Source organism: Aythya fuligula, chromosome 1, assembly GCF_009819795.1.
Source record: "Aythya fuligula isolate bAytFul2 chromosome 1, bAytFul2.pri, whole genome shotgun sequence".
In the NCBI taxonomy this organism is placed as follows: domain Eukaryota; kingdom Metazoa; phylum Chordata; class Aves; order Anseriformes; family Anatidae; genus Aythya; species Aythya fuligula.
Genome location: NC_045559.1, coordinates 110711019 through 110738902, shown reverse-complemented (window position 1 = coordinate 110738902; position 27884 = coordinate 110711019). Strand labels below are relative to the sequence as shown.

Below are 27884 nucleotides of genomic sequence, written 5' to 3'. Positions count from 1 at the left end.
AATGATACCTGAAGAGAGGGCTACCTGGCAGCGTACTGGTATGTTCCCATTATCCTTAGCAATGACATAAATAACATTTGCAACTCAAAACACTGAATATTCCTGTTTGTTTTATTATGTTGGTACACAACTTACCGTGCTTGACTTTATAATCTTGCATGAAGTTAAAAAAAAAACAATAGAAAGATTACACCACTAAGGATATATTAAGAAATATACGCAACTTCTCATTAAAAAAATAAGTCCAATCAACTCTTTCTTTGGAAAATATAATCTTCTTTTACAAACCTTTTACAGTATGCCATTTTGATTAGCTTTCACAATAAATAGTCCATCAGTTACATTAGCTAGTATCATGTATCTGATACATGCTTTTAAATTAATGTCATAATGTAGTCCTAGGTATTGCTACAACTGAACAGTGAGCCACTAAAAACAGTGGCAAAAATACATATAATTTAACTCCTCATCTATAGTGAAGTTTCTTGCACCTTAAAAATTAATGATTGTATTCAGAGCTTCACGTATGAATTTCAGGTGTCTTAAGAACGCAGCAATAAGATAAACTTCAACAGCCTTTGCTTTTCTTTCAACCTGACTGAAGTATGAGGAGTGTATTTAGTTCCTTTCTGAAGCTGGTAATATATTTGAATCAGAAACTTCTTGTTCCGAGTCCTGATGGTGCTCTGTTGTTTTGCTGGCCTCATCCACAGTCTCATCACTTGGAGTTTTAGATTCCTCTGAAACGACGGTTAGCTTGTCATAAAAATGATGCTCTTCTTGGGGAAGCGGAGAAAAAAACTGCGAACCGCTAGGAGGCTTGCTCAAAAACTGTGAAGGAAAGAGGAAATGAGAAGTAAGCTGTGCCAGCCATCCCCATCCCATTTACTTAGAAATCTTTTACATTGCTTTCCCACATGATCAAGCTTTCTCAGTCCTCAGAAGTCACAGTAGTGACAACATAGTAACCTCTTTGCTCATTTCAGTGTCCTGTGCAAGACTTGGGAACAAGTCAAAAATGTCTTTATTTGGAAGAACATACTGTGGGATCAGCAATTTCTTTGGAACATAACCTTTCTTAAAAAAATCTACTTAGGTTTTTGTTTGGAAAGAAAAACTAAAGACGGCGAACTCACTGTAGGTGAAGTAGTTCACAGAGAGATTTGCAGAATAGCTCCAAGAGATGTGAATCATCCCTACCAGATCAGAGAGCTGCTAGCTGAGACATCGAAGAGAGATGCTTTAAATGTCAACATAAAACATGACTGTTTAAACAAGTAAAGGACATGGAGGGAGATTTGCAGAGCTACACAGTTCTGTGAGAAAGATGACTTAATTTTGGTACTGAAATATCACAGCTTCCTCCCACTCCATGTTCTCTTGATAAGATGGAATCAGCCTCCAGAATCACAGTCCTAACAGGATGTCACGACTGTATTTTGAATGCCAACACAAGGATAGCACACCTACTCCACACAGTAATAACATGTCAACCACTGATTTTGGCAGCTCATGGGGCAGTTCAATTTATTGGTAGCAGCTAGATGAGTAAAACTTCATTTTGTTTCTGTGACCTGAACCTTGTCACCTATGCTTTTAATGCATTTTACATATAATAAACTGCTTTAGCAGGAGTCCTGTTCACTATAATTAAACAAACAAAAAAACCTACGCTAATATGGTTACTAGAAGACTTTTTTTCTGGCAAGCTCTGATTTGAAACGTTGTGTCAGTAACCTGCACTCTCAAGTGTTTGTGCAGTTAAGCCACTGCCTTTGATAAGTGTCATTATACTTAAGTATGACTGACCTTTATTAACCAGTATCAGCCACTCACACAAAATGAAGATTGCTCACAGGTTTCGCACAAGAAAAGGAGAAAATGAAGTTTGACCTTATCCTGCAGAGATCAGAGGAATTCTGCCTTCACAGCAGCAGAGCCCCAGGTTCAGCAAGTTACTGTGTGCTGAATGTGTGCTTAACTTGATGTGCAAGATGATTGCTAAGGCAGCTGCAAAGCCTTAGTGTGCTAATAATCCCTGAACAAGTCAAAATGGAAGACTGAAGAGAAACTGTAGGAAATTTAGAAGAGTGTGAGTTAGCAACTTTAGCGTATGTAACATTCTGTATAGCCTTGTTTCTTGGAAGAGATTGTGACACAGCATTTAAGTTGCTAAAGGGGTAACAAGGTCAGTGGTATTCCCCCAAAGTAATGGTTAATGTTCATTGGTCTTATTGATCGATTACTTCTTGAATTTTCAGATTTCAGTAAACTCTTTGCTCAAGTTGAGTTTTAGTACATACATGAAGGAACTTTGTTTCAAAACAGATGTACAATTTTAAGTGCAAAATGAGACAGTGGAGACCGATCACAGTTACTCACTATCTAAGAAGAGGAAATAGAGGTTAACACCTGTTATTCTCTCACTTGAAAATGCAAGAAAACATCCTGTTTCTAAGCCATATAAAGCTTCACACTGAGAATTATGCAATTGCTTTAGGAATAAAAGTCTGTGCCAAGTGTTTAAATTGGTCAGCTTTTAAGTATTTTGGACCATTCTGTATTTTACAGTTTATTATACTGTTCGGTATACTTCAAAAGGCAGTCTGATTGCAACACTCTACCTCTGTTTACGCAGTGACAGAACTTGATGAAAAAACTGGTAAAATTCATGTAAAATTTAAAACCTTACAATGTGAGAAATTAAACATTAGACAAACTAATTTCTACCACCTTGCTCACATTAAGAAGTACCTTTGTCAGTTATTTCCCCACCAAATTTCAGGACTTCATCATTTACACCTATTCGAATGATTCTCAGAAGTTCTACCATACACAACTATACAAAAGCAGGTAACAGAAGGGGTTCTTCTAACCCACCTACCAATAACCACCTTTCCTCTTTATAGTCTAAAAGCCCCTCAGATGGCTAACAATCAGGTGCAGATGAAAGAATGCAAAATAAAAGACATTTGAAAGGTTTGGCCACAGAGAAGCTTTGAAAAGCAGACAGTTCTACCAAAGATGCTGATTTTAATTGTATAAGGTAGAATACAAACCTCTTTCAAGTGTTGTGGAAAAACATATGAAGGGCAGAAGACATGTTTGGTGAATCGATATAGATACAAGAAGCAAAAGAAACAGACAGGAACAAGTATTATAAAAGCCAGCATTGATCCTAAAAGAAGAGTCACAATTATCCACACAGGAGTTACACCTGCAAAGACAGAAGAAAAAATATTAGAACTGTGATTAATTTCTGTACATACTCTTTACAAATTATCACTTTTGGGGAAAGTGAATAAAAATTATTTTAAAAATTGTCTTCATTATTGATTAATGACTGCTGCGTATTACAGAGAAAAAGTCTCGTGGCCTAGCCTCACAACAGACACTGGCAATATGTAATATGAAGTCCAATTCCTTTCTCAGCTACAAGCATGTGGAACAAAAGCTTTCATACAATAGTGAGTAAAACTCACATTAAAGGAAATTCAGAAACACTGAGTGATCAGTGAAGAGCCTGGGCTCCTTTTAGCTCTTATCTTCAGAGTACGAGCAACACAGAGACCTCCACAGAGGAATGATTGTGACCAGTGCCCAACTGGTTGTAGCTTTCACTTAGTTTCTAACCCCTCAGTTCCAAAGGTGCACATGTATTAACCAACAAACAGTACTAAAATAAGAAATACCAATTTTTGGAAGGTTTACACATTACACTGATTTTCATTTTGGACACCTTTTGACATTGCCTAACTCAGTACCACGTTTATAACAATTCTTATGCTCCAGATTATTACCGTTGTGGGTGGTCTGCTCACAAAGCTCTTGACTCAATTCCCCCGTTTTGTTCCACTCAGGAATAACTGCTTGCACTTGAATACAGTATACTGTCCATGGCTCCAACTGAGATAATATTTCTGAGTTATGCTTAGTATCTATGTGAATTACCTAATAAAAGAGAAGAATGCAAAAAAAAAAAAAAAAAAAAAAAAAGGAAAGCTTAGTGAATAGGCTAAGTAATTAAAATGAATTTTAGTATGATAAACCCTAACAGCTTATAGCTGCAGTGTGAATCAAGCTTTTCAAGGCAGACCGAAATGCCCTACCAATACCAAATAACTGCTAATTCTACACTGATTTCACCTGTGGTTAGAGTGTGAGACCACTCATACCACTGACTTCGGGTGTTTCTAGCTGCATCAGTAAAGTTATAGGTTAGAGATGTCACTAATGAGATGCTTGCAGAGAGAAACAAGCGCCTCACCAAAGGAGGCATCCTCTTTAGAGAAACAACCTATGAAGCTACATAGCCTACCCTTTTGCCTCTTTGATCATGATGGGAAATTTCCCAGACTCATTCTGAAGCATTACAAGCACAGTTTCTAACTGAAGTTCTCACTTTCCGTGGTACATTTCTTAAGTTTGCATCCCATATGCAGCAATACCTTTGTTTCTTGTAACTTTGGAATTTAAAAGCAGTAGGGGATTGGGGAATTGAAGGTCCCTTGTTTTCCGGAATTGAATGGCAAGAAATTTTGCAGGGTAACAAATACAAACCAGAACTGTATGTAGTGGAGCCCTGTTAGATACAAATAGTACTGATGTACACAGCTCTAATTGTTCTGTGACTAATAGCTTCCAGTAAAGCAACTCCTCCTTTTCTGTAATACAGCTTATGACCTTAAATAATTAATACATTATTTCATGATCTTTCACCATGCATTCTGTACGGAGAGGTCTTTCGAGCTGAGTAACACATCTGTCTGTGGAAAAGGCTGTCTGTCAGACAAAGAAGGCAAATTACAACTCACAGAAAGTGATGAGGTAAAAGGTGAAGGGCAGCAACCACAGTAACAGCAGGCTGCTGCCACAGTGGTATTCAAAGCTCAGAGTTCCACAAAGAGCACCAATTCTCGAATGACATGAGACTTGAATCTAAATCAGCTTATCTCCATATTCATATGACTGATGCATCTAAGCTTACCTGTGGTTATTAGGTGTGAAGTACACAGCTTTGGTGGGGATCACCGCATCACTAACTGAGGGAATAAACTCTCATAATGAAGCACTTCTTTCTACTTACGGAAAGAGCAAATTATATCCACGCTACTGTTCAGCTACACAACTACCTGCTGTTTTGCTCCAAATCCAAGTAGTAACGACTAGGCTTTATTACACTGTAAATAGTAGGGATACATTTTTATTTCAACACTGTTAGTTTTTGAAACTTCATCACTTCACCAAGAAAACAATGTCTCAATTTCAGAGAGTCACAACACCCAGGAATCAGAAGTTACCTCTGTATTTCTGCCCTTCTTCCAGTACAGCAATCTGTAGTGCCACGAGCCATAATATTGCCTTAAGGACCACCTGTCATGTTCGCGTTCAGCAACAGGGCCTGTGAAATCCACGTGCAGAGACCCCGACTCAGACTTCACTTTTACATCAGGTGGCCCAATGATTGCTACATAGGACAATGGTGGAAGAGATGAAAGAGCAGAATTCAGTTTTTTGTTGTTTGCAAGTTGAGTTTTCATACAACCTATGACAACTCATGCTTTAATTCATTTCATATATTAGAATAAAGTAATTTCCTGCTATAGGTCAGGCAAAAATAAAGCATTTCTTCATTGAACTGGTCTTCAAAGGGATTTGTTTTTGCAAGTTATGTATCCCATATACCCAATTAACACAGTTCTCTTTCGCCAGCTGTGGGTACCCCTGGGGGAGGAAGGACTGTTTCTATAAGTTATGTCTCACTTCTCCTCCTGAGTCAAGCTGCTGCAACATCTGTCTAGGAAAGGAAGAACTCAATATACAGATCATTTTGCATTCCTTGACAAATGTGTGTTTAATTAAAACAATGTATTTTTCTGAAACATAAATTAATGTAGTGCTCAAGAATATGTTTTTGAACTTGTGAAATATGATGTGAGGAGGTTCTTGGTTACTCTTGTTTTCTTAGGCTATCCCTACAATGCAGCGTGGAATTTTTTAAAGCAAAAAAACAACACTGCAACACCAGAAATTATAACACTACAAGGAATATCAGACATTTTTATCATGATCCCTTGCTCAGATCAGCTATGACAACATGAAAACCTCCGTGCCTTCCTCGGAGGTTTGGCCAATTGGCCAGTACTCCCAGATCTTTCTTTCCAAGTAGTTTTATAACCACACTTTTCCAGTTCAAAAATAAACTGTCTTTCAAAAGCCAAGCTTGTTCTGAAGCCTATGCTCTCTTTCAAATGAATGTCAGATTACAACTGTTAATGATTTACACGTTTGATCTCTGGTCTGTAAACCCATCTGTATTTTTTATTGTATTTTACTTTCTTTGGATGTAATTTACACTTGTAACGTTTGATATATCTACTTTTTTCTGTGCTATGTTCCAGAGCTTCTGTTCTAGGCAGATTAAATTATATCAATATTACACTTCCAGGGAGAGAACCAATAAAAGCATTTTGAAAAACAAGGCTGTAAATGGCAATGTTACAGTCTGAAATCCAAGGAAGAAAATGGTGAAATTCAAACAAACGAAGGCTGAGCAAGTGAGAAAGGATCTTAAGCAGTGCTTCTCAAAGACAAAGTGTTACAAAAGCTTCCGGCATGGTTTTGTAATAACAGCTGTGAGGAGAAAAAAGCCTTGGGTAAAATCAGTCTACAAGAATTTGATTTTGCTCATGAACACAGTAAAAACATAAAAAATAAAGAATACTCATTGGTAAAAACCACTCCCTCATTCCCATGCTCAGATGAAAGCAGCAAGTAACAGCTCTGCATTCTAATATGAGGCAATATTTAAACAACTGTTCACAAAAGGCTGTAAAGCTTCACTAAGAATGGCAATATTATGCAATGAAGATTAGTTCTTGACTGACAACTAAACTTCTGCTGGGAGTTTTATCCCTTAATAATTTTTATTATTAAGAAACCTTTTTGCCTGGCACAGCAACGATGATGAAAGTAATTGAACTTTTTTTGATATGCAGGAAGTCTGAATCTTTGAAGAAAATCTCTTCCTGGCTAAAAAATGTAAACAATCCCTTATACTAAGCGAAAAAAATACCATTTTTTAAGAGCCTCTTTACTGAGGTTTCAGGTACCAGTACTAACATTTAGGTGTAATAGTGAATCTGCTGTGCTTTCTGACAGCAACTGCTGCCTTCACAAGATAACAGTGTTGCAATGAAGATTTTATAGTTCAGCTTAAGTACATTTAAAATGATCTTTATGCTACAGATTTTCTTCTGTTGCAAATTGTGTAGGTGCATCAATAGCAGACAATATTTTCACGGAAGATTAGAAAAAGGCTTACTGTCATCCATTGGCCTAAATGTGATGACTGCCCAGTTTGAATGTTTATCTTCTGACTCCGCTCTGACCCGTAACTCGTAGTCTCCATAAAAAGACAGAGAAGAGACGTCGCACTCTGTGACACTCAAATTTGTCCTCAAATTTTTAAATTTGTCTTTAGGCAAATTGACGCTATGTGGAAAAGGAAAAACAAACAAACACACACATAAATAATGTGTACATTATAAAATTGACAAATTATCTTTCCTCTCAATGAACTAGAAAAGTGACATGCCTTAGTGGCGTTTCTTAAAATGCAGTTATGACTCGTGAACAAGTTACAAATGTGTACAGATAGATTAAGCATTTTCTGTGTATCGATAAATTAGTGATAAATTTGGAGATTAAGATTATGACTCAGTAAACAGATACCCTTTTCTTGACAGTGGTTAAAAAACTTGATTCAACAGACGGTAGATATTAAACAAGACTGCAAATATTAGACAATATCACTGTGCATGGCTTTGCTTTGTTCAGATCCTTTGGACATGCACTCAAGGAAAAGCTAGGTAAAACAGAGCCCGAGAGCTGAACCATTTAATAAAAGATGACATTATTTGTTTTGCTTCACAAGTCCAGCTGGGAACGTAGCGGTCAACAGGTAACTGCTACCAGAACTCAAAAATCTTTTGACCAAGATGGCCTGGGCCCTGACTTGGGGGATTTCTTCTCTGCCTGCACTGCTTGAGGGTGCCATCTACCCAACTTTATCTCCCATCCTGCCTTTGCAATAGAATTCAGCCATTAGCAGGAGAAATTTGGCCCAAGACAAGGCTTTCTTGTCAAGCACTGCGGTATGCCGCAGACACACCTGTGGCAGGAAAGACCATCTCGGAAGGACACAGTGGAAAAAACAGTTCAAAACTAAGTCACCAAACCTGACAAAAGGAGACCTCAGAAAACATGTCCTGAGCTTAGAGGCATTCGGCTGAAGAGCCATGGCCTGCAGATTGTCAGGCATTTCTATGAAGGACACAAACAAGCAGCCTGCACCAGTGGCAAAGCACAAAATGCTGCTGGGAGGTGAAAGACCAGATAAGGTCCTGATTCAACAGCCATAGTCCTGCTTAACATGTGATGGCTACATGGCAGAGAAAAACAAAACCAGCCAACATTAAAATATGTTTCCAGTTCAAAAAAAGTATGTAGAAAACTTTTGGGTGTGAAATGTATAGCTAAGTAAAAGGCAGAGGTATTTTCTTAGAAGATGTGCCTCTCACAAGCTAAAGGAAAAGGACAGCTACCTATCTTGTTATAAGAGAGGGAAGAAATCAATCACCTGCAGCTGGAAAATATGAATTTATGAATTTCTGTGACAGCTACAGATAGGTACTTAAAAGAAATGCAAAAAAAAAAAAGTTTAAAAAAAAAAAAGACAACTCCACCAGACTTACCTCTTAGACTGGACAGTATAACTTAAACGGCCTTTCTGAAACCTAGGTGGATCCCACATTAAAATGCTCTGAAGATTAACTGAATTAATCCTTGCGTTTTGGGGTTTGGGCACTGCTCCAGAAACTGTTAGGGCAATCAACAACAAACAAAAATCTTAGTATGCGTTCCTCCAGTGACTTCTCAGTCATCCAAAACATAAACACCGCCTTCTTTTCCTTCAGGCCTCGGCCTTTTTTTTTTTTTAATTTATTTTTAAATAGACTTTAATACAGGCTAGACACATCCCAACAATCATGCAACAAAAGCTTACACAACAAAACCAAATTAGCTAGCCCCAACGACTTCCAGTAAGTACTGCCTCATGACACCACAGCTTATTATGAATGAGCTGCTCGTTGCTGACTAAGACTTCGTGCCGATCGGGCTACATGCACGAGCTTTCACTGAGACTGGCAAGGCACAATTTTTCTAAGTAGTGCTCTGGTAGTACTATGGCAAAACACTGATGTGTGGATTGCATATATATGCATTTTTTTTTCCTGAAGAGGACCACAGTCTTTCTATGTAGGACTGGGCATAAGATTAAAAGAATTAAAAAAATCTTCGCTATATCATTGCTACATGGATTAGTATTGACATTTAAAACGCTTTACTCGTTCTGTTTAATGACCACCCTCTTAAAAAGGAGGGAGAAGCGCGAAGTGCCCTTGAAGACGAGAGGTCTATTAAATATATAACACCAATAAACGTGTCGGTAACCAGCACTCGTTATAAGCGATGGAAACAAGGTGATTTTGCTTTAGTGAAACTGAATAAAGGAAGTCCTAAAACAGCACAGCTAGCCAGTCCACTACCTCGATTAAGCCCTTTTAACACTACTGCTGACACCGAAGCCAAAGCAGAAGGGACTTCGCCCCGCTTCTGCAACACACCTGACCAAGGCAAACACGCCCCAGCGGGCCAGACCATTGCTCAGAGCACACAGGAGCAAGCCCTGACGCGGCACACCGTGTGAAAACACACAAATCCCCCAAATAACCCGGTAACGCGGGGTCGTGCGGGGCGCAGAGCCCGAGCCTCCTGCCTCCTCTCCCACCCGCGGATCCCCGGCGGCGCTTTGCGGGACCCCCTCCCCCCCATTAAAGGTCCGGGGCGGGGAGGAGCCCAAATCCCCAGCCGAAACCGCGGCTCCGTCCCCACCCCGCGACAACCGGAGCCCCCCGGACTCACCGTAGAGCAGGAGGCAGGCGCTGAGGGCGCCCCGCAGGGCGCCGGCCATTTCGGCTGCCACCCTCCCTCCGTCCCTCCGTCAGGCGCTGAGGCGCCGCCGCGCCATGGCAGCGGGGGCGGCCCCGGCTCTCTTCCTGAGGGCGGGCCGGGCACCGCTCGTCACGCCTTCCCCTCAGGAGAGCAGGCAGCCCTTCACGGCGCTGAAAAGCCCTTTTTTATTGTAAAATCAATGAGTTTCGGCGACTCCTCGGCTCTAGGGAGCGTAGTGGGGACGCAGCGGGGCAGCTGAGGAAAGGGGAGGCAGGTGGGGCGGTGCGGTGGGGAAATAAATATTGGTTAACAGGGGTCAGAGGAAGCAGGGCGGCAAACCTCGCTACCAGCAACAGGAATGTTACCTGAGGAAAGGTTCATCTTTTGAGTTCAGGGCCAGGCCTGCAGAGATGCCCGTGCCACTTCCACCATAACATTCAGCATCCCAATCGGAACAGTTCTCCCAGCTGAAAATGCCAGTTTTTTGTGAAGGCTTAGCACGTTTGTTTCTGGCCCCTTGATCTCCTCCTATTACTAACTAAACAGGGATACAACACAGTTTGCTGCTTTTCCTCAGGTAGACACGGGTCCTCTGCCTTCACTTACCTATGAGCAGTTCCACTGGCTCCTACCATTGTGGAGAGGTTTATACCAATTGTGCCTTAGGAAACAGCAGTGTATTACAGGGTCTCTGTGAGTAGAAGTTTCATCCAACTAATTCTATACATCTACAAATACTTTAATTAAGATCCAGCTTGCCACATATTTGCACCTTCTAGTTCTTAAAAGTAGCACAGCAGAGTGTACTACAACATTTTAGAAGTTACTCTCAGCTATCCTGACCAAAGGAATGCCTGCCAGCCATATCAGCCAGGAACTGCTATGCTAGTAGACAGAAAAGTAGTATATATGTGGACCAAAACAAGGCAAAAAGAGCTGTTTGGCTACAAGATACCTAAAACCCTTCCCCCAGTAAACAGGCTAACTCATGTAGCTTTTCAAAGGCTAAAAAAACAACCAACCCCCTCCCCCCCAAAAAAAAACAAAACACAAACAACAAACCAAACCAAAAAAAAACACAGTAAAAATTCTTAGGTTTATGAAAAGTTTTCTTTTTATGAAGGATAAAATAACTTTACTGTCCAGTAACCTTTAAACATCATAAAAAATATTTTAAAAAATAGTATTCAATTATAAGAGACAGACACGTTTAATGCCTTGAATCACAGTAACAAGAACTCTCTTGCAAGCTACTGAGTATTCTTACCTTGTCTCCCTGCACCTCCATGATTTAATTTATCGACCTTCTCTGCACAACTTTGAAATCAGTTTACTGACTGGAACGTAGCACTACCTTGATGCCTGCAATCCACCCAGCAGAACAGGCTTCAGAGTAACCCATCAACAAAGCTAAGGAATAGTAGCAGAGTCCTTGGGAAAAACAAAACAAAACAAAAAAAACAAACAAAAACAAAAACAAAAAAACACACAAGACAACCAAACGGGGTTTGATTAAGAGATCGGCCATTCACATCTCCCTGTACTATAAACTAACTCCTCACTTGAGTTTATAGAAGATATTTACCATGTAACAGCTAAAAGGTATAATTTACCAGCAAATTGCAAAACAAACTACTCCCTTTTTCTGCTACATCCAAATTGTTTTTGATACCACCTGAACCACACGGTGATATCACAGAAATATTTGTTAAAATGAGTCCTGTATATTTTCAGTACTTCAGCATATACTTTCAGAATGTTAAAACAAAGAGATCAGATCTGTATGTTCAGTCCAGAAAGAAAAAAGTTGGACAGTATCTATTTGTATGTTATAAAACAATAGTGGTCCTCAGATTCATCTTCTTAGGTATTCAGTTTTTGGGTCTGTATCTGAATCTGATGAGTCACTTTCATTGGAAGAACTAGATGAATCTTTCCATTCCTGAGAGTTGTTAAGACAGTGTGGTTTCTGCACACTTTCTGTATCATCAGGGAGCTGTGATTCAAAAGCATGTCTATGTTGCCAATCAACTGTATCACCCTGGGAAGACAGAAGAGCTGTAGAATTGTCCATGGTGTCTTCAGAGATTCCCAGAAGCACACTTTTCAAGTTTATGGTAAAGCAATCATTGTTCCTTGACCTAGAAGAATAGGTACAGTTCTCCTCAGGGAAAGGCTGAAGTAACTTGCAGCCTGGGTCTTGATCTTTTTCAATGTCCATCTCATTCTCTTCAAAAACTTCTGGGTCATCATCCAGATGTTCACTTGCCTGGCTGCTACCGTCATCACATGTGCTACTAGTAGAGCACCGCACAAATACACCTGTCGTGTCTGAGGAATGAGGTGTTCTTACGATATTACGCCTTGTGTAGTCATGATTACTTAGGTCATCACTGCCACTGTCATCGCTGTCACTGTCATCACTGACACTAGATCCCACTGCCTTTTTTTTAATCTCTTTATATATGATCTCTACAGATTCTGTTTTTTCAGTTTCAAATGTACAAGGTGAATAGCCTATCGTCCCCCCGATGAATACCTAAAAGAACAAAAAGAATTAGGAAAAAAAAATCAAAACAAAAGACCAGCCAAATCTGCACACATAGAAATGTTTTTTTTCTTTTTGTTGTTATTGTTTACATCCAATTCCCTTATTTGGGTAGATTATGACAGCCCGGTCACAAGAGGTAATCTCTAAGAATCTATGCCAACTACAGATTCTGACAGAGAACTCTAACACAAATATCCTTTTTTTTTTTCCCCAGTGAGTTTTCCACTCTCAAACATTCCTCAACAGACACCAATTCCTGTTTATAACAGAATACAGTAATAATTATTACTGAGACTGCAGAAGTTAGACAGACATGAACCTACCCAAAGAAGTGGTCCCAAAATCTGCAACTAACAAGTAGGATACTTTTCAGGCAGTGAGGTATCTGCAGATGACTGTACCCTAATCTATGATGCTAGATACATATGAACTTGAAAGCTGGTGACCCACAAGCTATATCTGATTTTAGTCAAGAGCATGTCTCCTGTGATTGAGAAGCTACCACTGACGTCACAACTCAGACTCAGTTTTCTTGAGAAACAACATGCTTCAAGACTGCTTTTCTGGAACACCACCACGCAACAAGACTGCTTCCTCAAAGCATATTTTCAACAGCTGCTCAGATTTGGCTGTCTGACCAGGCTGCTAAACTTCTACTTTTAGCATTTCTCTTATGTTCTCCTTGCCTCCTTTTGTGGGCAATAACCATGAAGAGCAGCTTTAGAAGAAGTGTTTTAGAGCAGTAACCTTGACTCTTCTACAGAGAGAAGGCTTAAATAACTGGTCCATCTTTTGGGGAAAATGAGACCAAACCCCCCAACTCTAGACCATTTTAATGTACCATTGCAGGCACAATGTGCCCAAATAAACTGGGACTTAAGTTCCTTTTTGTCTTTTTAGCTTGGTTTCCTAAGGAAATGTGATAAGGAGAAAACCTTGAAGGCAAATTTAAGGATTTTTTTTTTTCCAGTTGTAGAATCTCGCAAATGCCCTTGAACACATCCAGCATCCAGGGAGCTGGCTAAGCAATCCTGAAATCTTCAGGGAGTTATCTACTTACTGGAGTAATAAAAGATTGAATCAATTATAGGGCAAATTGGATTTGTTCCTAGTGAGTAGGATGCTGTAGAGTGAAGTAACACAGGCAAAATGCACCAGAAACTGCTTTACAAAGGAGCAGTGGATACCAAGTTTTCAAAGCGTATTTCTTGGTGAATAACATTTTTCATCCTTGTGCATTTTACCTAAAAACTGGAGTAGGTTTTTCGTTCTGGAGTTATTGCCCTGGCTCAGATATAGAGGAAGAAGTGTCTGCTGCAGGAAGGATTTACATGTATTAGGTAATTTTCAAAGGGCAAGGGGTAAATTGTCCTATGCTGGGTGCTTCACTGTAGAACCTGGTCTGCTTCTGTGAAGCATGAAGAGTTCATTTAAGGTTACTGTGTGTGCATCTCTCCCCTTCAATGCTGCCTGTCCCCTCCAACTTGCCTCTAGAGTAGAAACAAATGGTTTTCAAAGAGACTGAATATTTGTTCTACAGAATGGATAAGATTTATTAGCTTTGTTTTTAATTGTCAAGATTATCTTTGACACAATCAAGCTGCAAATAGAAACATTCTGAGCACTTAAATAACTGGTACCTAATGTACATAAATAGAAATCTCATATTGTAAGCTTCCTGCTTCCAACCAGGAAGGTTAAGTATAAAAATTACATACCAAGGTATGAGGAAGTGATTTTTTCTGAAGAATATAGCCTCCCCAATGCATACACTTCAGGACAATACCTAACACCAGTGAAAAACATATAGCACCTGCAAATGAAGCACTGTAATAACCTGCAAGTGAAAAGACAAACAAGCAATCATGAATGAAGTTTTCAATCATCACATTTCATCTTTCAAATTCAGAACAGCTACTTTGAATATCAGAATAATTTTGGATAGAAGGGACCTCTACAGGTTATCTGTTTCAAGGTCAAAATGAGACCAAATCTCAAGTTAGATTCAGGAATTAAAAAAGAAGTTACACCATCTTTGATATCTATTTATGTAGTTGGTGCAGATTTGCGTGGTTCACAGGATCAACAGTAAATTTGTAGCCCCAAAGTGGATGCATTTTTATATTTCCCTTATGAATCCCCATAATGTTTGTCACTTGGAAGGAACTTGCTCTCTTCGTACTTTGAGAATTAACCTGCAAATCTTCCTACATAAAAATAAAACACTGGCACAATCAAGACAGACAACCTGTTCCTGCACTATAACAGTTACCTTGTTGAGCTACAGAGCCTGTAGTCGCACATTTCCAGGCTGATGGGACGGAAAGTTTGTTCAGAGATGCGGAGACCGTAACGGACACACAGTAGTTTGTATTTGGATACAGTTCTCCAATGACAGTACTAAAAGTTTCTTTAGTGGTTGTCTCACTTGGCGTCTACCATGAAAGACAATGTTTTAGAAAGTTAACTATTTGCCTAAAAAGAGAATCCAAGCCACCAATAAAACCTGGCTATTTCAGAGAGATACCGCTGTAGGACATGAAACTGGATACACTGTTACAGTAACTCAGCATTTTATCTAGACAATCACTTCATCTCTAGTTCTAGCTGATACTGATGCCTAATCATTGCCTAAAAACTTCCAATGCATGGAGTACACACTTAGGCAACTCATTCCAGTGCTTTGCCAGCCTCACTATTAATGTCTTTCTTGATGCTTCACCTGAGGAATGCACAACTGCCAATTTCACTTCCCTCTTTTTGGTCACAGCCACAGTGGATGTGCTGTTTCCTCTGTTTCTCCAGTAAATGTTTTCACACAGAGACTGTGGCCTGTAACTGTACTTTGCTTGTTTACACTAAGCCATCCCCTATTATTCCAGCATTTCCTCATGAGTCACGGCTCAGGTTTGCTCCCACAGTCCTCACTCTTCCTTTCTGGATCCTGCCACTCTTCCTCTGCAGCCTGGCCCATGTCTTTTCTGAACTGGAGCAAGGTAGGTGTGCTTTCCAAGTATTGGGAAGGTGAGAAATATGCCCTTTTTTTCCCCCTCTTCCTCCCCCTCAGACAAGATGAGTCATAGTTAGCTTGTAATAATCCAGAATGCTCTCATCCTTTCTGGCAAAACTGCTGCCTGTGTAGCTGTTAACATCCTGCTTATTATGCAGGCAGTTATTCCTAAGTGATATACCCTGCATCGGTCCTTACTGAATGAGCTCCTATTATTTTATTTCTCTGTTTTTGTGAAGCTCATTTTAAGTTCTAATCATGCCTATCTACCTCTCTATTGCAGCATACAATAAAATGAAGAAAAAACAGTTTCTGAAACTACCTGTTCTGTATCTAACTAGATATACTTTTTCAGTTTGTCAGAGAACTATTAAACTGTTTGCTGAACATATTTCCAGATCAGCCGTGCAGAGGAAACTACAACTGCTGGTAGTTTCTGCTGAAGTCTTTCTCCCTTGGCTTCACAGAAAGCCAGTGCCCCACGCTTTATTTCAAGTAAGGATACGGGACAACTAACACTCCTCTTCTACGCCTGCTTATCTGCAGTAAAAGGAAGTCATGGTTCTATTTTCTTCTAAGTATCTTCTATTCATACATTCTGCAAGTCTGCTGACCACTAGAGCCATTTTATGCTTGCTATTTGTGCATTAGACAAGAAATACAGAAATAAAAGTTCTTTACCGTATGCTCTCTGTCAGGTGTTTTCAGTGTTATATAATAATCAATCTCTTGATATATATCAATTAAAGACACTGGCTTCTCATTATTCCTTAAGTGAGGGGTTGGCAGCTTTACGGTGACATTTATGCAGTTTAGACAAGAACTGATATTAACTTCTGGTGGTCCCAGGAATGCTATTAAAAAAAAAAAAAGGAAAAAAACCATACACTATGTACAGCTGACTAATCAAATTCCAGAGTGTGTCACTGATACAGACCCACAAGGCCTTGCAACATTTAAGTTTTGTGGGAAAAGATAGCTTGGCAACATGGCTAGACTATGAAAACAACAAGCAGCAATTAGTAGGGGAGGGAAGAAGACGTGACAGAGAAAGAAAGGTCGCTTCAGCTCCACAGAGAAATGCACTTTTTTTTTTTTTTTTTTTTAATCTATTTGAGAGGAAAGCTGAGGTTAATGTTTAGGAAAAGCTGACTACTTTCTTGCTCAACATTTTTTAGTCACTGGAAGGAAGGAATCCCTGTAGAAATTTGGTGGTGTGTGGTCCTGCACATACTTATACCAGGTGCAAGGAAGGCCACAGGTCCGACTCTTGGAAGCTGAACGCTCTACTGACAACAGCTGAAACAATTACATTCTGTAAGACTGCCTTTGAGTTCAAAGTAACCTCTTAAATTTCATTCCTCAGAACACATTTGAAGAGATCTGCACACTGCCCTCCAAAACTACACATCCAGCAAGGCTAGATTTGATTCAGTATGGAAGTTCCTCTAAGATCTTCTTTCCTCCAACATAGGAAAGAAGTAAGTTTGTTCTCATACCACTTCTCAACACTATCTCTGTAAGACTCAATTTGTGTACAACACAATATGGGAAAAAAAAAGAAAAAAGATAGTTTGGATTTCAGTTTTGTTTTGCCCAGAAACATGTACATTTTGGTCAACGTGGAGACTACATTGCTAGCAAAATTCAGAAAAAGCAATACATTTTTGCCAATTATTTCTGTTCCTGAAAGAATGGAATGGGGTAGGGAAAAAAAGTTTAATACTTAAACAAACACAAGCTTTTACCCACCCCCACATGGGAGAACACATTTCAGACCAGTTACAAACTTACTCCTTTCCCATCATTTGGTTTGAGTTAGAAATAAGTATTAAATTTGGTTCTAGTTAAATGTGGTTGTTCTCTTGGCTCTTTCTTATATTAAGCCTCTGGGCCTTTGCTTAAATCCAACTGCCAAAAGAAGTGAGATTCCATGGAGCTATTAGACTGTAAACATCAACTGTATCCAGTAGGGAAACATCTCAGAATATTGTTTCTTTCCTGCCCAAGTATTGTAAAAAGAGGCACTACAGTGTGAAGACGGAAGGCTTCATCCAAGTCCTGAGCCATGAAAACCATGGCTTCACTTGAATGCTTATAGTATGAACCAGAGAGCAACTAGCAAAACATCCAGTTTCAGTTTCCAAGTTGCCAGTGACAGGCAGTCAATCAGCGCACTTGGTAATTCGGTCTAGCTTCAGCTCCCAGTCAGAGCAGGCTGTTAGGTTTTTTGTTGTTGTTCTGTTTCTCCCCCCAAGACTCAAGAAGCCTGCCATTGTATTAAGTAGTGGTCAATGCATCTTCTGATCCTCTTTATTAACCTAACTGCTGAAACACTAAGGACCTCTGTCTCTGAGGGATGTTCTCAAATCCTTCAGTTATTTTTAGTTAAAAAAAAAAAAACAAAAAAACAAACATATATCATCAGTAACTTCAGTCTCAGCATCACTTTAATTATTGAGCTCTCAAAAACAGAAGTTGCTCAGTCTGTGTTAGTTCCAAATGAAATGCTAAGCACAGGTAAGGGCGATGCTGCCTCTGGCATTAGATGTCACTGCTAAGCATTTTCTTTCAGAAGCAAGGAAAAGACTAGGTTGATGAAACAACAGGTAAACCGCTCTTCCCCTACACCTAAAACTGCCAGCCAGGTTAGTTTGTAATGCTGTACTGCAAAGCTAGCAGAGCTTCATTTATGCATAACTAGGAATAAAAACTAAAATGAACAAATGCAGTGAACTTACTGTCAATATGTGGCTCAAAATGAAGTTCAGAAGAATTGAATTCTTTTGTTCCTACAAAGCTCTGAACCAATACACGATACATAGATGTATTTTGAAAATCCTCTGTTAGGTTACAGGAGAGGTGTTCAATATATGAACAGTTTTGTGCAATCATCCAGTTACTGTAAATCAAAATATATAGTAATTACAAGTCTAAAATAATCTATTTGGATTCTCCAGTATAAGAAAACATCTTTGGGGAGTGGAAAAACAGGCAACGAAGAAAACCTCATGCCGAGTATTTTGAACTCCTAAACATTAAAAGAAAAATTTGTGTCTTATATGAAGTGAGACTTGCCTGTGGTGATAATACAGTACACGATAGTGGGCTGTCACATTTGGGTCAGTTCCTGCCTGCCAGGACAAAACGTGCTCGAAGTTGAAAGATTCCATTGTTAGGTTGAAAGGTGGCCCTTCTGGAAACCTTTCTAGAAAAGGAAGGGGAAAAAAAAAAAAACACCACAACAACAACCCATTAATATCATCAATATGAATGGCAAACCAATTTGAGATTGCAACAACTCTAATCAATAATCCTGATTAGAGAAAAACAAAATTAGCCCCCAGATAAAGCAACCATAGAACAGAATAGAGTTCAGCACAACAGAAGACACAACGCAAAGGACTGCCCTCCCATATTTTATTTCTAAGAAGTTCTTTCTTCAAGAAGCATAAAATTGTAAAATGATGCTGGTAAGAACATGTAAGTCTCCTGAACTGTATTAGGAAAAGCATTTGAAAGACAATAGAAACTTCTTACCAGGCATGCTGCTGCAACAAGCTGCACACAGAATACAGATGATGTACGCTGGAAAATGAAACCACATAATAGTGAATTTGCACGTCTGCAATATCTGATTATTAGTTTCCTATTGGCAATATTAATTCACAACAGTCAGAGACAATTCTAAGTGTTCCCTCAGCTGAAGTGTTCATGCGGTCCCTTCACTCAGCTTTGTATGCTACTGGGTTCTCTCTTTCACATCTTCCTTTTCAATTTCCTCCTTTTCCCAGAGTACAGGATTCTCCAATCAGTATCATTACCTCAAGGCTCCTAGGAGCTAATTCTTTGATAACTACCCTGTGGTTCAGGCTCACATTGATCCGTGCCAAAAGAGCTTCAAGATTCAGTTCAAATAAACCTACTTAAGATGTTCTTATTCCACACTTAGAGGATCCTGACTGTATTGTAGGTAGCTTACTCTCTAGTAAATACCACTGTACATTAGGACAAGAATCTTACAACTTAACTGGAATAAAATAGCTACCACTGCTTGAAAAACATTACTGAATCATCTTCAGTAATGAAGGCCAGATGTCCTTCTTTGCTAAATGTGGGGAATCCTCAGTGCTGCAGTACTGGCATACAATGCACTGTTTTCAGTCATTTAACTCCTTTGATTTCCTTTCTAGTTCAGTTGCCCCTCCTTCAGTTTTGGTTTAACCCTGGCAGGCAGCTCAGTAGCATCCAGCCGCTCGCTCACTCTCTCCAGGTGAGATGGGGGAGAGAATCAGAAAGGTAAAAGTGTGAGAACTCATGGATTGAGATAACATCAGTTTGCTAGGTAAAGCAAAAGCTGCACAAAAAAACCAAAGTGAAACAGTGAATTCATTCCCTACTTCCCATGGGCATGCAGACATTCAGACACCTCCAGGAAAGAGGTGCTCATCGCGCCTAATGGTTTCTTGGGAATACAAAGGCCATCACCCCAGATGTGCCCCCCTTTTTCCTTCTTCCCCCCAGTTTTATTGCTGAGCCTGATGCCTGTGGTGTGGGACATCCCTTTGGGCAGCCTGGGCCAGCTGTCCTGGCTGTGTGCCCCCCCAGATCCTGGTGCACCCCCAGCCTGGTTGCTGGCACGGCAGCATGAGAAGCAAATAAATCCTTGTCTCTGTGTAAGAGCTGCTCTGCAGCAACTAAAACATCACCACTACTGTCATCAAAAATCCAAACCGAAGCGTCACACAAATCTCTTTGAAGAAAATTAACTCTATCCCAGCCAAAACCATGGCACCTTCCCAAACTTAGGTTTGTGTCCTGTTTCTGTAACATTACCCTGTGGGTGTTTCTAGCTCTTTCTACACCATTCTGTTCTCTGCCTGGAAAAGAAGAGACAAAAAAAAACAACAGATACTGCAACACTTTTACTTTTCTCACAAGACATGGTTAAAACTGCACTCGACCTGTCAGTTGGGCCTACTGTCTGAGCAATCTCTTGAACCTTCTGGCAAACCCCGACATCCTAGAGACCACCACATCTTCTCATATAACCTCTGTGCGGGACTGTCCTCTCATGCAGATTCTAGTTATATCCAGAGGCCAACCCAGTCTTGCATCGTTTGTATCTTTTCAGCGTGGCACTCGGAGACATTCTTGAAATGATTGTTCTGACTCTTCTAACTCTTTTTCAAGATACTTTAGCTCTCTTCTGCTTTCCTGTTTTAATTTCCTGTTTTCATTTTAAAGTCATTTCGGGGCCTATCCTCTTAGGACAAGATGCTCACTTTCATACGCCGTGTCCAAGAAAGTCATCAGTTAAATTTCAAACAACCATGTTTTTTTTCCCACGCTTTAAAGGAACTCCCTGGAAATATCTGCAAAATTACTTCAGCATTTTTCCCTTGAATTCTTCAACATGATCTCGTTTGTTTTGACACCTAAGCTCCTATCCAACAACATGACAATGCCCAAAACACCACCAGCCCGCTACTTCTGTTGAACTGTTAATTACTACTGCTTTAACATCTTATCTTGCAAGTATTAAAATATGCTCTCTATATCCATTCTGAAACTAGATGCAAAGAGATTAAGCAACTCACTGAAGTTGCACATGCAGCAAATATATATATTCTCAGAAGAGAGAAGACTTCTCTCTCTAGCTTCATTTTACCATACAGACCACAAACACCTCTTATATGACTTATTTTGCACATGATCTTCTACATTACTCACTACTGAATAATAAATACCCCCTTAGAGAAGTGCCATTAAAACTAGAACTGCTTTCTTGCAATACAGCAACAGATCACCTACATATAAAAAATAACCAAGGGGTATGAATAACAAAGCAATACCTTAATGGTTATTATTCTTCACCTGAACACAAGCTCAGATGTGTAATCACACTGTCTTTAGCACATTGATGATACTGCTGCTACGTCAAACAGTGTCAGTGTACAGGCTCTAGTAATGACACTTCCATACAGCAAGCTCTTTGGATTAGTAGATGCAATCTTTTGAGATCCTTTCTTACCCTAGCCACCTCATGTGTGTCAGGTGTCTTGCTGAAGGAATTCTCTGTATTTTTAAATACCTTTCCCCTCTCAAATCTAGTTCATCTAGAGTTCAAATTGCTTTAGTAACTTTGTTTCAACAAGCACAAACTCTGCTGGCATAAGAGATACAAACATAAAAAAAAAAGTTACACAAAATAACTGCAGTTATTTTAAGGCTTAAGGCTGCAGAAACAAAGGTAAAAAAGTAAAATGAAGAGGGAATCTTCATCATCATCTTGTCCTTTTCACAGAATTAAACAATTCTATCGGAACAGTTTCCCACTACAATTAGAGTCCAGCCAACAAACTATGTTTGCAGTGTTTACTAACCCAGAAACTGAAGAGTCCTGAAAAAAGTTAGGACAAGAAATGACAAAGTATCCAACTAAGTTCACCGGATTTTTAGAGCATACTGTTTCAAAGTTTTTTTTTTTTTTTTTTTTTTTAAATGGAGAAATCTGGTTTATTTTTAGAATAGAGTATATAGAATAAAATACCCTACAATATTGATTCTGTGAGTTATTCTAGGGAGAGCTCTACAATAACTTAATGGTATCTTAATTCAGTGACTTGGAAGGACTGCTAGTGAAAAATCACCAGAACTACCTCTCCTACAGTGTAAAAGCACAAGCAACTTACCAAATGGGTAAAAATGCAGTGGTCCACCCATCAGTGTTTCCATAGTGATTCAGAAATACAGCTTACTGATTGCAAAATAAACATTTTGCTTCCATACTGCAAATACATTAAAAACAATCACATTCAGCAAATCATATTGGTGAATGACTTGTATATAAAATGAGATATATGTATAAATAATTATTTTAACCTCTTCAGTGCATTGGGGGAGAGGCATGCACACAGTTGCTACTATCATCCTAGGGGATGATGCTCAAAACAGACAATTTTATGACAATAGTACTTCCCTCCCCAGTCCCTTGTGGTAAGTGCTCTTACCATTTTAAATAAATACCTAAAGCACTGTATGACTATTAGTATTGATTTTGCATGAAGACAGCATTAGAAAATTCTAAGCCATTGATTCCAATTTATAAAATACAGTTAAGATAAAGATCACTTGCTTTTATTTGAAACATTACAAGAACTCATCACTGTCAAAAAAAATGCTTCCAGAAAGAAGGTAGATAGAGAGGTTAGAACAAAAACCACAATGATTAAATTCGACCACAATGATTAAATTCGAAGGAAGTTATTAAGGTTTGTTAGAGTTTTTAATACATTAGGCAATATTTTAATAGGCCTTTTCTAGGTGTTGTTATTTTACTCTACTACCCTCACCATATTCACATTTGCAGGACTTGGTTTTTGATTTAAAGGCAAAGTACTAAGGTACAACTGTGAATCTACAGATAGCTGAGAATGGGTATAAGTCTTTGGAAAGAACCTTCTTCTCCAACTTTAACACAATAAATTGTTTTTGAATTTAAACTGATTTTTTAAACCGATTTTCTCCGCAAAACAAACAGCTTAAAATTAAAAACTGTACTGAATCATAATATGGCCAAACTCAACACAGTATTTTAAATGTATCTGATTTATCTGAGATGTAACTCCTTCTCTGCTCAAAGCTTCAGCATGACTAGAGGAAGTCACTGAATTAAGTGTTAAGAACCCATATCTGTGCAACTGATAATCATAATTGCAAAGTAATGAACTCTTCAAGAGATGAAGAGAACGTTCTTTCTCACTTCATTTTTTTAATTCATTAAAGCATGAAGAATATTTCAGATATAAAATGTTTGTTTTCCCCTTTTCAATCCAAATTAAGAATGAAGCAGAAGAAGCTATGACTTACTAGTTACGCAATCTTTAAGTAAAGTTCATCACTTATAAGAGCAAGCTAGAAGGTGATTGAGTCACCAATAATCTATCAAGCCCATTTAGCTTTGACACTAGTGAATGGCACAGAAAAAAATAGTGATTTGACATTCAGATCAAGTTTACAAATTACACAAGTAAAAAAAAAAAAAAAAATCAACTTTCTACTTTCAACAAGAAAACCAGATTCGTCCAGAAGTCAACGCAGAAGACAACGGTACTATCACAGTCACTTGAAAGAACACTTACACCTGCAAGATCTGGTTTTTGATATTTCTTATGTATTCTGCGGTTCGGCAGCTTAGAATATGTAAGATATATGTGACCAAACATGTTTCTCTTTGAGTTTGCACAGTCATCTAAACCTACACGTCCCCTACAAGTTTATCAATGACGGCGGACATTTAAGGGGAAACCCATTCCTGTCAGGACTCTAGCTAGCTTTTCTCACTCTTCTGCCTCAGAGCCTCACCAGCCCTTGGAGGGAAGCCGTGGAAATGCCCTGCGAGCCCAGCCCCACTCACCTCACCTCACCTCACGCAGCAAACAGCCTACCCACCTGGTCACTCAGCTGGGTACCCCCTGCGTGCTGCCCGCAGCCTCCAGCGCTTCCACAAGCCCGCTTGGCGCGGCCACCTCACCTGCAGCAGCAGCAGCAGCAGCAGCAGCAGCAGCAGCAGCAGCTTGTCCTTAGCTTGCGGTCAGGCCGGGTGGTTTTGAGGTGGACGCTTCCAATTTGGGAAAGAATAATAAATAAATAAATAAATAAATTGGGAAGTCTTCAATAAATTGGAAACCCCCTCACTCACCCCCTCCTACCCCCGCGTTACCCTCCCCGCGTCTCCCCACACGGCTGCCCTGCCCTGCCCTGCCGGGGGGGGCGACGTTACCTGGGGGCGCCCCCCGGCCGCGGGCGCCATCCCCGCGGGGCTCCCCGCAGCCCCCGGGCCGGCTCGGCGAGGGCGCAGCGCGAAATGGCGGCGGCCCCGGCGCTGAGCGAGCGCCTGGAAACGCCCCCTCAGGGCTGGCCCGCCCCTTCCCGGCCGGATTAACGGGCCGGGGGTGCCGCCGTTATGGCGGTTGGGACGGCTGAGGGGGGTCCTGCCCGCCTCGGGGTCGGGGGTCCCGTCCCGCTCCGCCACCCGTGGCCAGTTCCCCTGGGCGGCCTCAGGCACCGCTTGCCGGGCACTCGAGGGCTCGGCTCGTTTCGGTTTCTATTCATGAATGTTTCATCCGGCTCTTCGATTTTTTTTTTTTTTTGTTCCTTCTCTTTGATTATTACCAGTTTTTGAAATCATGAAGCAAACCTGCATGGAGAGCCGCAACGGCTCCCGCTGGTTCCCTTTTTCACTCATGACCTCAGTGCGCTGCTGCTGCTGCTGAGCGCTTCACAGATATCTATCTGCCTCAGCAGATGCGGCCTCCTCCGCACCAGTGTGTTCTCATAGCTAAAACTGAAGTGAGGTGGCGTTAAATATAGCCCTCATCAAGCTATTTACTAAAAAAAAAATCTTGGTACTTACCTGAGAGGGGTGAGAAAGCATTGCCAGTTAGCAGCCACGTCCCTCCACGCCTACAGCGTTGCCAGCTAAACCTCCCAGGCCGCTGAGCTCTGGGTATTTGCTGGTGGAGACATGCGATTTGGGGTGTTGTTTGGTGGCTGGTGTGGGGTCATGCTGCACTTTAAGCTACACTAGGCAAAGCAAACCTGAGGTTTACCGTAACCACCCTTCAGGCTTCTACAAGGCTTCCACAGTTTCTGGCTAGATACCTACACTGCTTTAACGCACAGACAGCTTAAAAGTAGTCAAGATAGTTCTTCCCTGTTTTACTGCATGAAGCAATAACACTGAGATCTAAGATTCTGAATAAAATCTCAAAAAAGGCTGAACTCGCTGTATGTCTGTGCATGCGTTTGTCTCATGGGGCAAGTGGTATGTGTGGCACCATTACTTCTTTTGTGATTTCTATTTCTGAAGGGTTCTTGGCGATGCCCAAGTATTCAAAGTACAAAAATTCTAGTTCTAAACTAACTTTTTAAAGGACAGGATGTTTACCTGGAAGCAGAATCTGGAAAGAAAAGTGGACAGAATCTGAATCTTAATAATATCATTATGTGGTTCGCTCAGCTCCTGCTTCTCCAAACATAAAGTTCTTCTAAACTCTTTATTTTTATTCTGTTCTAATTTCACTTATTTCTACCATACATTTTTTTCTTTAAACAACAACAAACCTCCATGATTTGCCTGTGACCTTTTTTCTTTAATGTTTTTTTTTTTTTTTTTTTTTTTTTTTTTTTTTCAGCATTGTATTTAGTGAACTCTCTTTCTAATTCTCTACCATTTTTGCAGAAGTTCTCTGAAACTGTTCTTTCCTGCACATGAGATGAATTTACTCTCTTGGTTTCTCAGCCCTTTGTGGTGAAGACTCTGATATTTATCTGCACTTTTTTGCCTCTTTACACCTCCCTTTCCCTTTTTTCCTATCATTCATTGTCCTTTCCGCTTTTTAACTATAAGCATAAAGACTTTAAGATATAAATATAGTTCAAAGAGAGTTCTTCACCTTTCTCACTAGCCTTCCTCATTATCCCCAGTGATAATGCTTGGTCATCAAGTGAATCTTCTGTCTGGCCTAGGCACAGGAAAGATGAAGCAATCCTCAAGACACTGCCTCCAGTGAAGAGAAAGTTGTGATGAGAAAAATACTTAAGTGAGCAATAGTAGAAGGGGAAAGAGTTTGGTGGCTTTGCCTCATGCAGCACTCAGCTACTTTGTTTTGGACACTTCAGATGCAGGGACTCATTCATCTGCACACATAGCTATGCTATAATGAGAAAGCCAGCAAAAAAAGATACCATGTTATGGGAGATTTTGTTTTCCAACATTTGTAGGGGTAAAGAGAGAAGAATTTTCCCTGGAGGAGTAGTGTTGACCCTGGTGCACTCAGCAATTTTGCCTTCTTTACAGTATCAGCAGGTGTTGAGGGGAAAAATGGAATGTAAGATTGTTCCAGTTTAGGGCAATAGAAGCCCTAAAGGCAAGACCCCATGTAGCAGAATAGCTGGAATCTAGCTCAAGTGGTAAAACATGGGGAGAGGTGATACTGCTGAGCCTCTGCTGAGGACACCAGCCTGAAAAAGCCCTTGGAAAGCATTTCCAAGGAAACTTTTTGAAAATGGCGTATAGCAGATCCAGTGCAAGAGGTTCACTGTTTGCTAGTGGCTCCGTGGCACTCCCAGCATGTCTAGTTAGGGCTGATTATACAGGCAGGGGTTCATTCAGTATAAAAATGCTGGGAATTAATGAAAACTAGTATAAAGTGATGTGAACCTGCTTTTGATTTGCTTTATTTACTGTCAACATTAGGACTGGTGAACCTGGTTTAGTGGTTTTGCTAGGGAGAACACTGCTACACAGCTTCCAGGATGCCTTTATATAACTTTCCGTGGTTATTTACACCTGACACATCTATTTATATTAAATTGTATTTCTGTTTTTGCTAATATCATTTTGTTATGAGCCCAAGTGTGCAGATTGTTCTGAAACCTTGGTGGATCCAAAACTAAGAGAGACCACCCCGTTTAAAAATAATAGTAATCGTGTACAGCCCAATGAAAATTTATCTATGTTTGTGTTTTGCCATCTAGGATAAGAAATAAACAAAAATCATGCAAGACTTGAGAAGTAATTTTTAAGTCTTTCCTGGCTAACAAAATCGGAATGTGATCTTTTTTGGCCTGAAGGTGATGCTGTTTCTCCAGGAAAAGTGTTGGAAAAGACTGAGTATTTCAGAAGTCTTAGAAAGTACTTCCACTAAAATTAGGTATGCAGCTGTTTATGCTCATAGTTTTCATGTTCATATAATTCTACAGATCTGCTTCATGAACGCTTTGGAAGACTGAGATTTCCCTTAGCAGAAGTAAAAGGTACTTTATTAGACCTTCCAGCATACGATGGACAAACACACTTATAATAAGACCTTGTCGTTGTTTTTGTTGTTGTTCATACCCATCTGTAAGCAGTCTTCTCGAGTTGATCACATGCTTTGACATGCGTCACGTGCTTTTCATATGTGTTGGTGGGAGAGAGGTGTGATTTCTGTGTACATCTCTGGAAAAGATACTTATGCTTATTTGTTTTGAAAGATTTTTCTGTGCAAGAAGAGAGGCAGTAGGTTTCCGGTATTACTTCAGAACCTTGAAAATGACTCATTTCAGTCAGCTCTTACCACTTCTGTGTTTTGACTCAGATTGTCATATACAGACAAATTTCTGAATTTTGGCCCTCTCATAGGGCCAGATAAGGGGCAAATGTGCCGCTTTGTAGGCTTGGCACACTGGTCAGATCTTTCTCCTTTTTACTGGAGTATCTTTTATTTCTGCAAAGATTGCTTCAGACCCAATTCCAGT

At 40.0% G+C, this 27884-nt stretch overlaps 2 protein-coding genes across 2 annotated transcripts; both read right to left on the bottom strand.

The window, feature by feature from the left end:
* Window positions 1-117: 117 nt before the first annotated feature.
* On the bottom strand, window positions 118-10205 carry IL10RB (interleukin 10 receptor subunit beta). The gene is made up of 7 exons (XM_032208294.1): window positions 9988-10205; window positions 8757-8880; window positions 7325-7494; window positions 5301-5467; window positions 3801-3951; window positions 3060-3217; window positions 118-831 (listed from the first exon to the last, which is right to left on the bottom strand). The coding sequence occupies exons 1-7, from the start codon at window positions 10034-10036 to the stop codon at window positions 619-621; spliced, it is 1032 nt and encodes a 343-aa protein (XP_032064185.1). The 5' UTR covers window positions 10037-10205; the 3' UTR covers window positions 118-618.
* A 903-nt stretch (window positions 10206-11108) lies between these two features.
* Window positions 11109-24107, bottom strand: IFNAR2 (interferon alpha and beta receptor subunit 2). Its single transcript, XM_032198397.1, has 9 exons — window positions 24033-24107; window positions 22274-22369; window positions 19119-19166; window positions 18657-18786; window positions 18320-18480; window positions 16260-16432; window positions 14841-15003; window positions 14287-14405; window positions 11109-12556 (listed from the first exon to the last, which is right to left on the bottom strand). Exons 2-9 carry the CDS (start codon window positions 22314-22316, stop codon window positions 11873-11875), a joined length of 1521 nt encoding a protein of 506 aa, XP_032054288.1. The 5' UTR covers window positions 22317-22369; window positions 24033-24107; the 3' UTR covers window positions 11109-11872.
* Between the last annotated feature and the right edge of the window lie 3777 nt (window positions 24108-27884).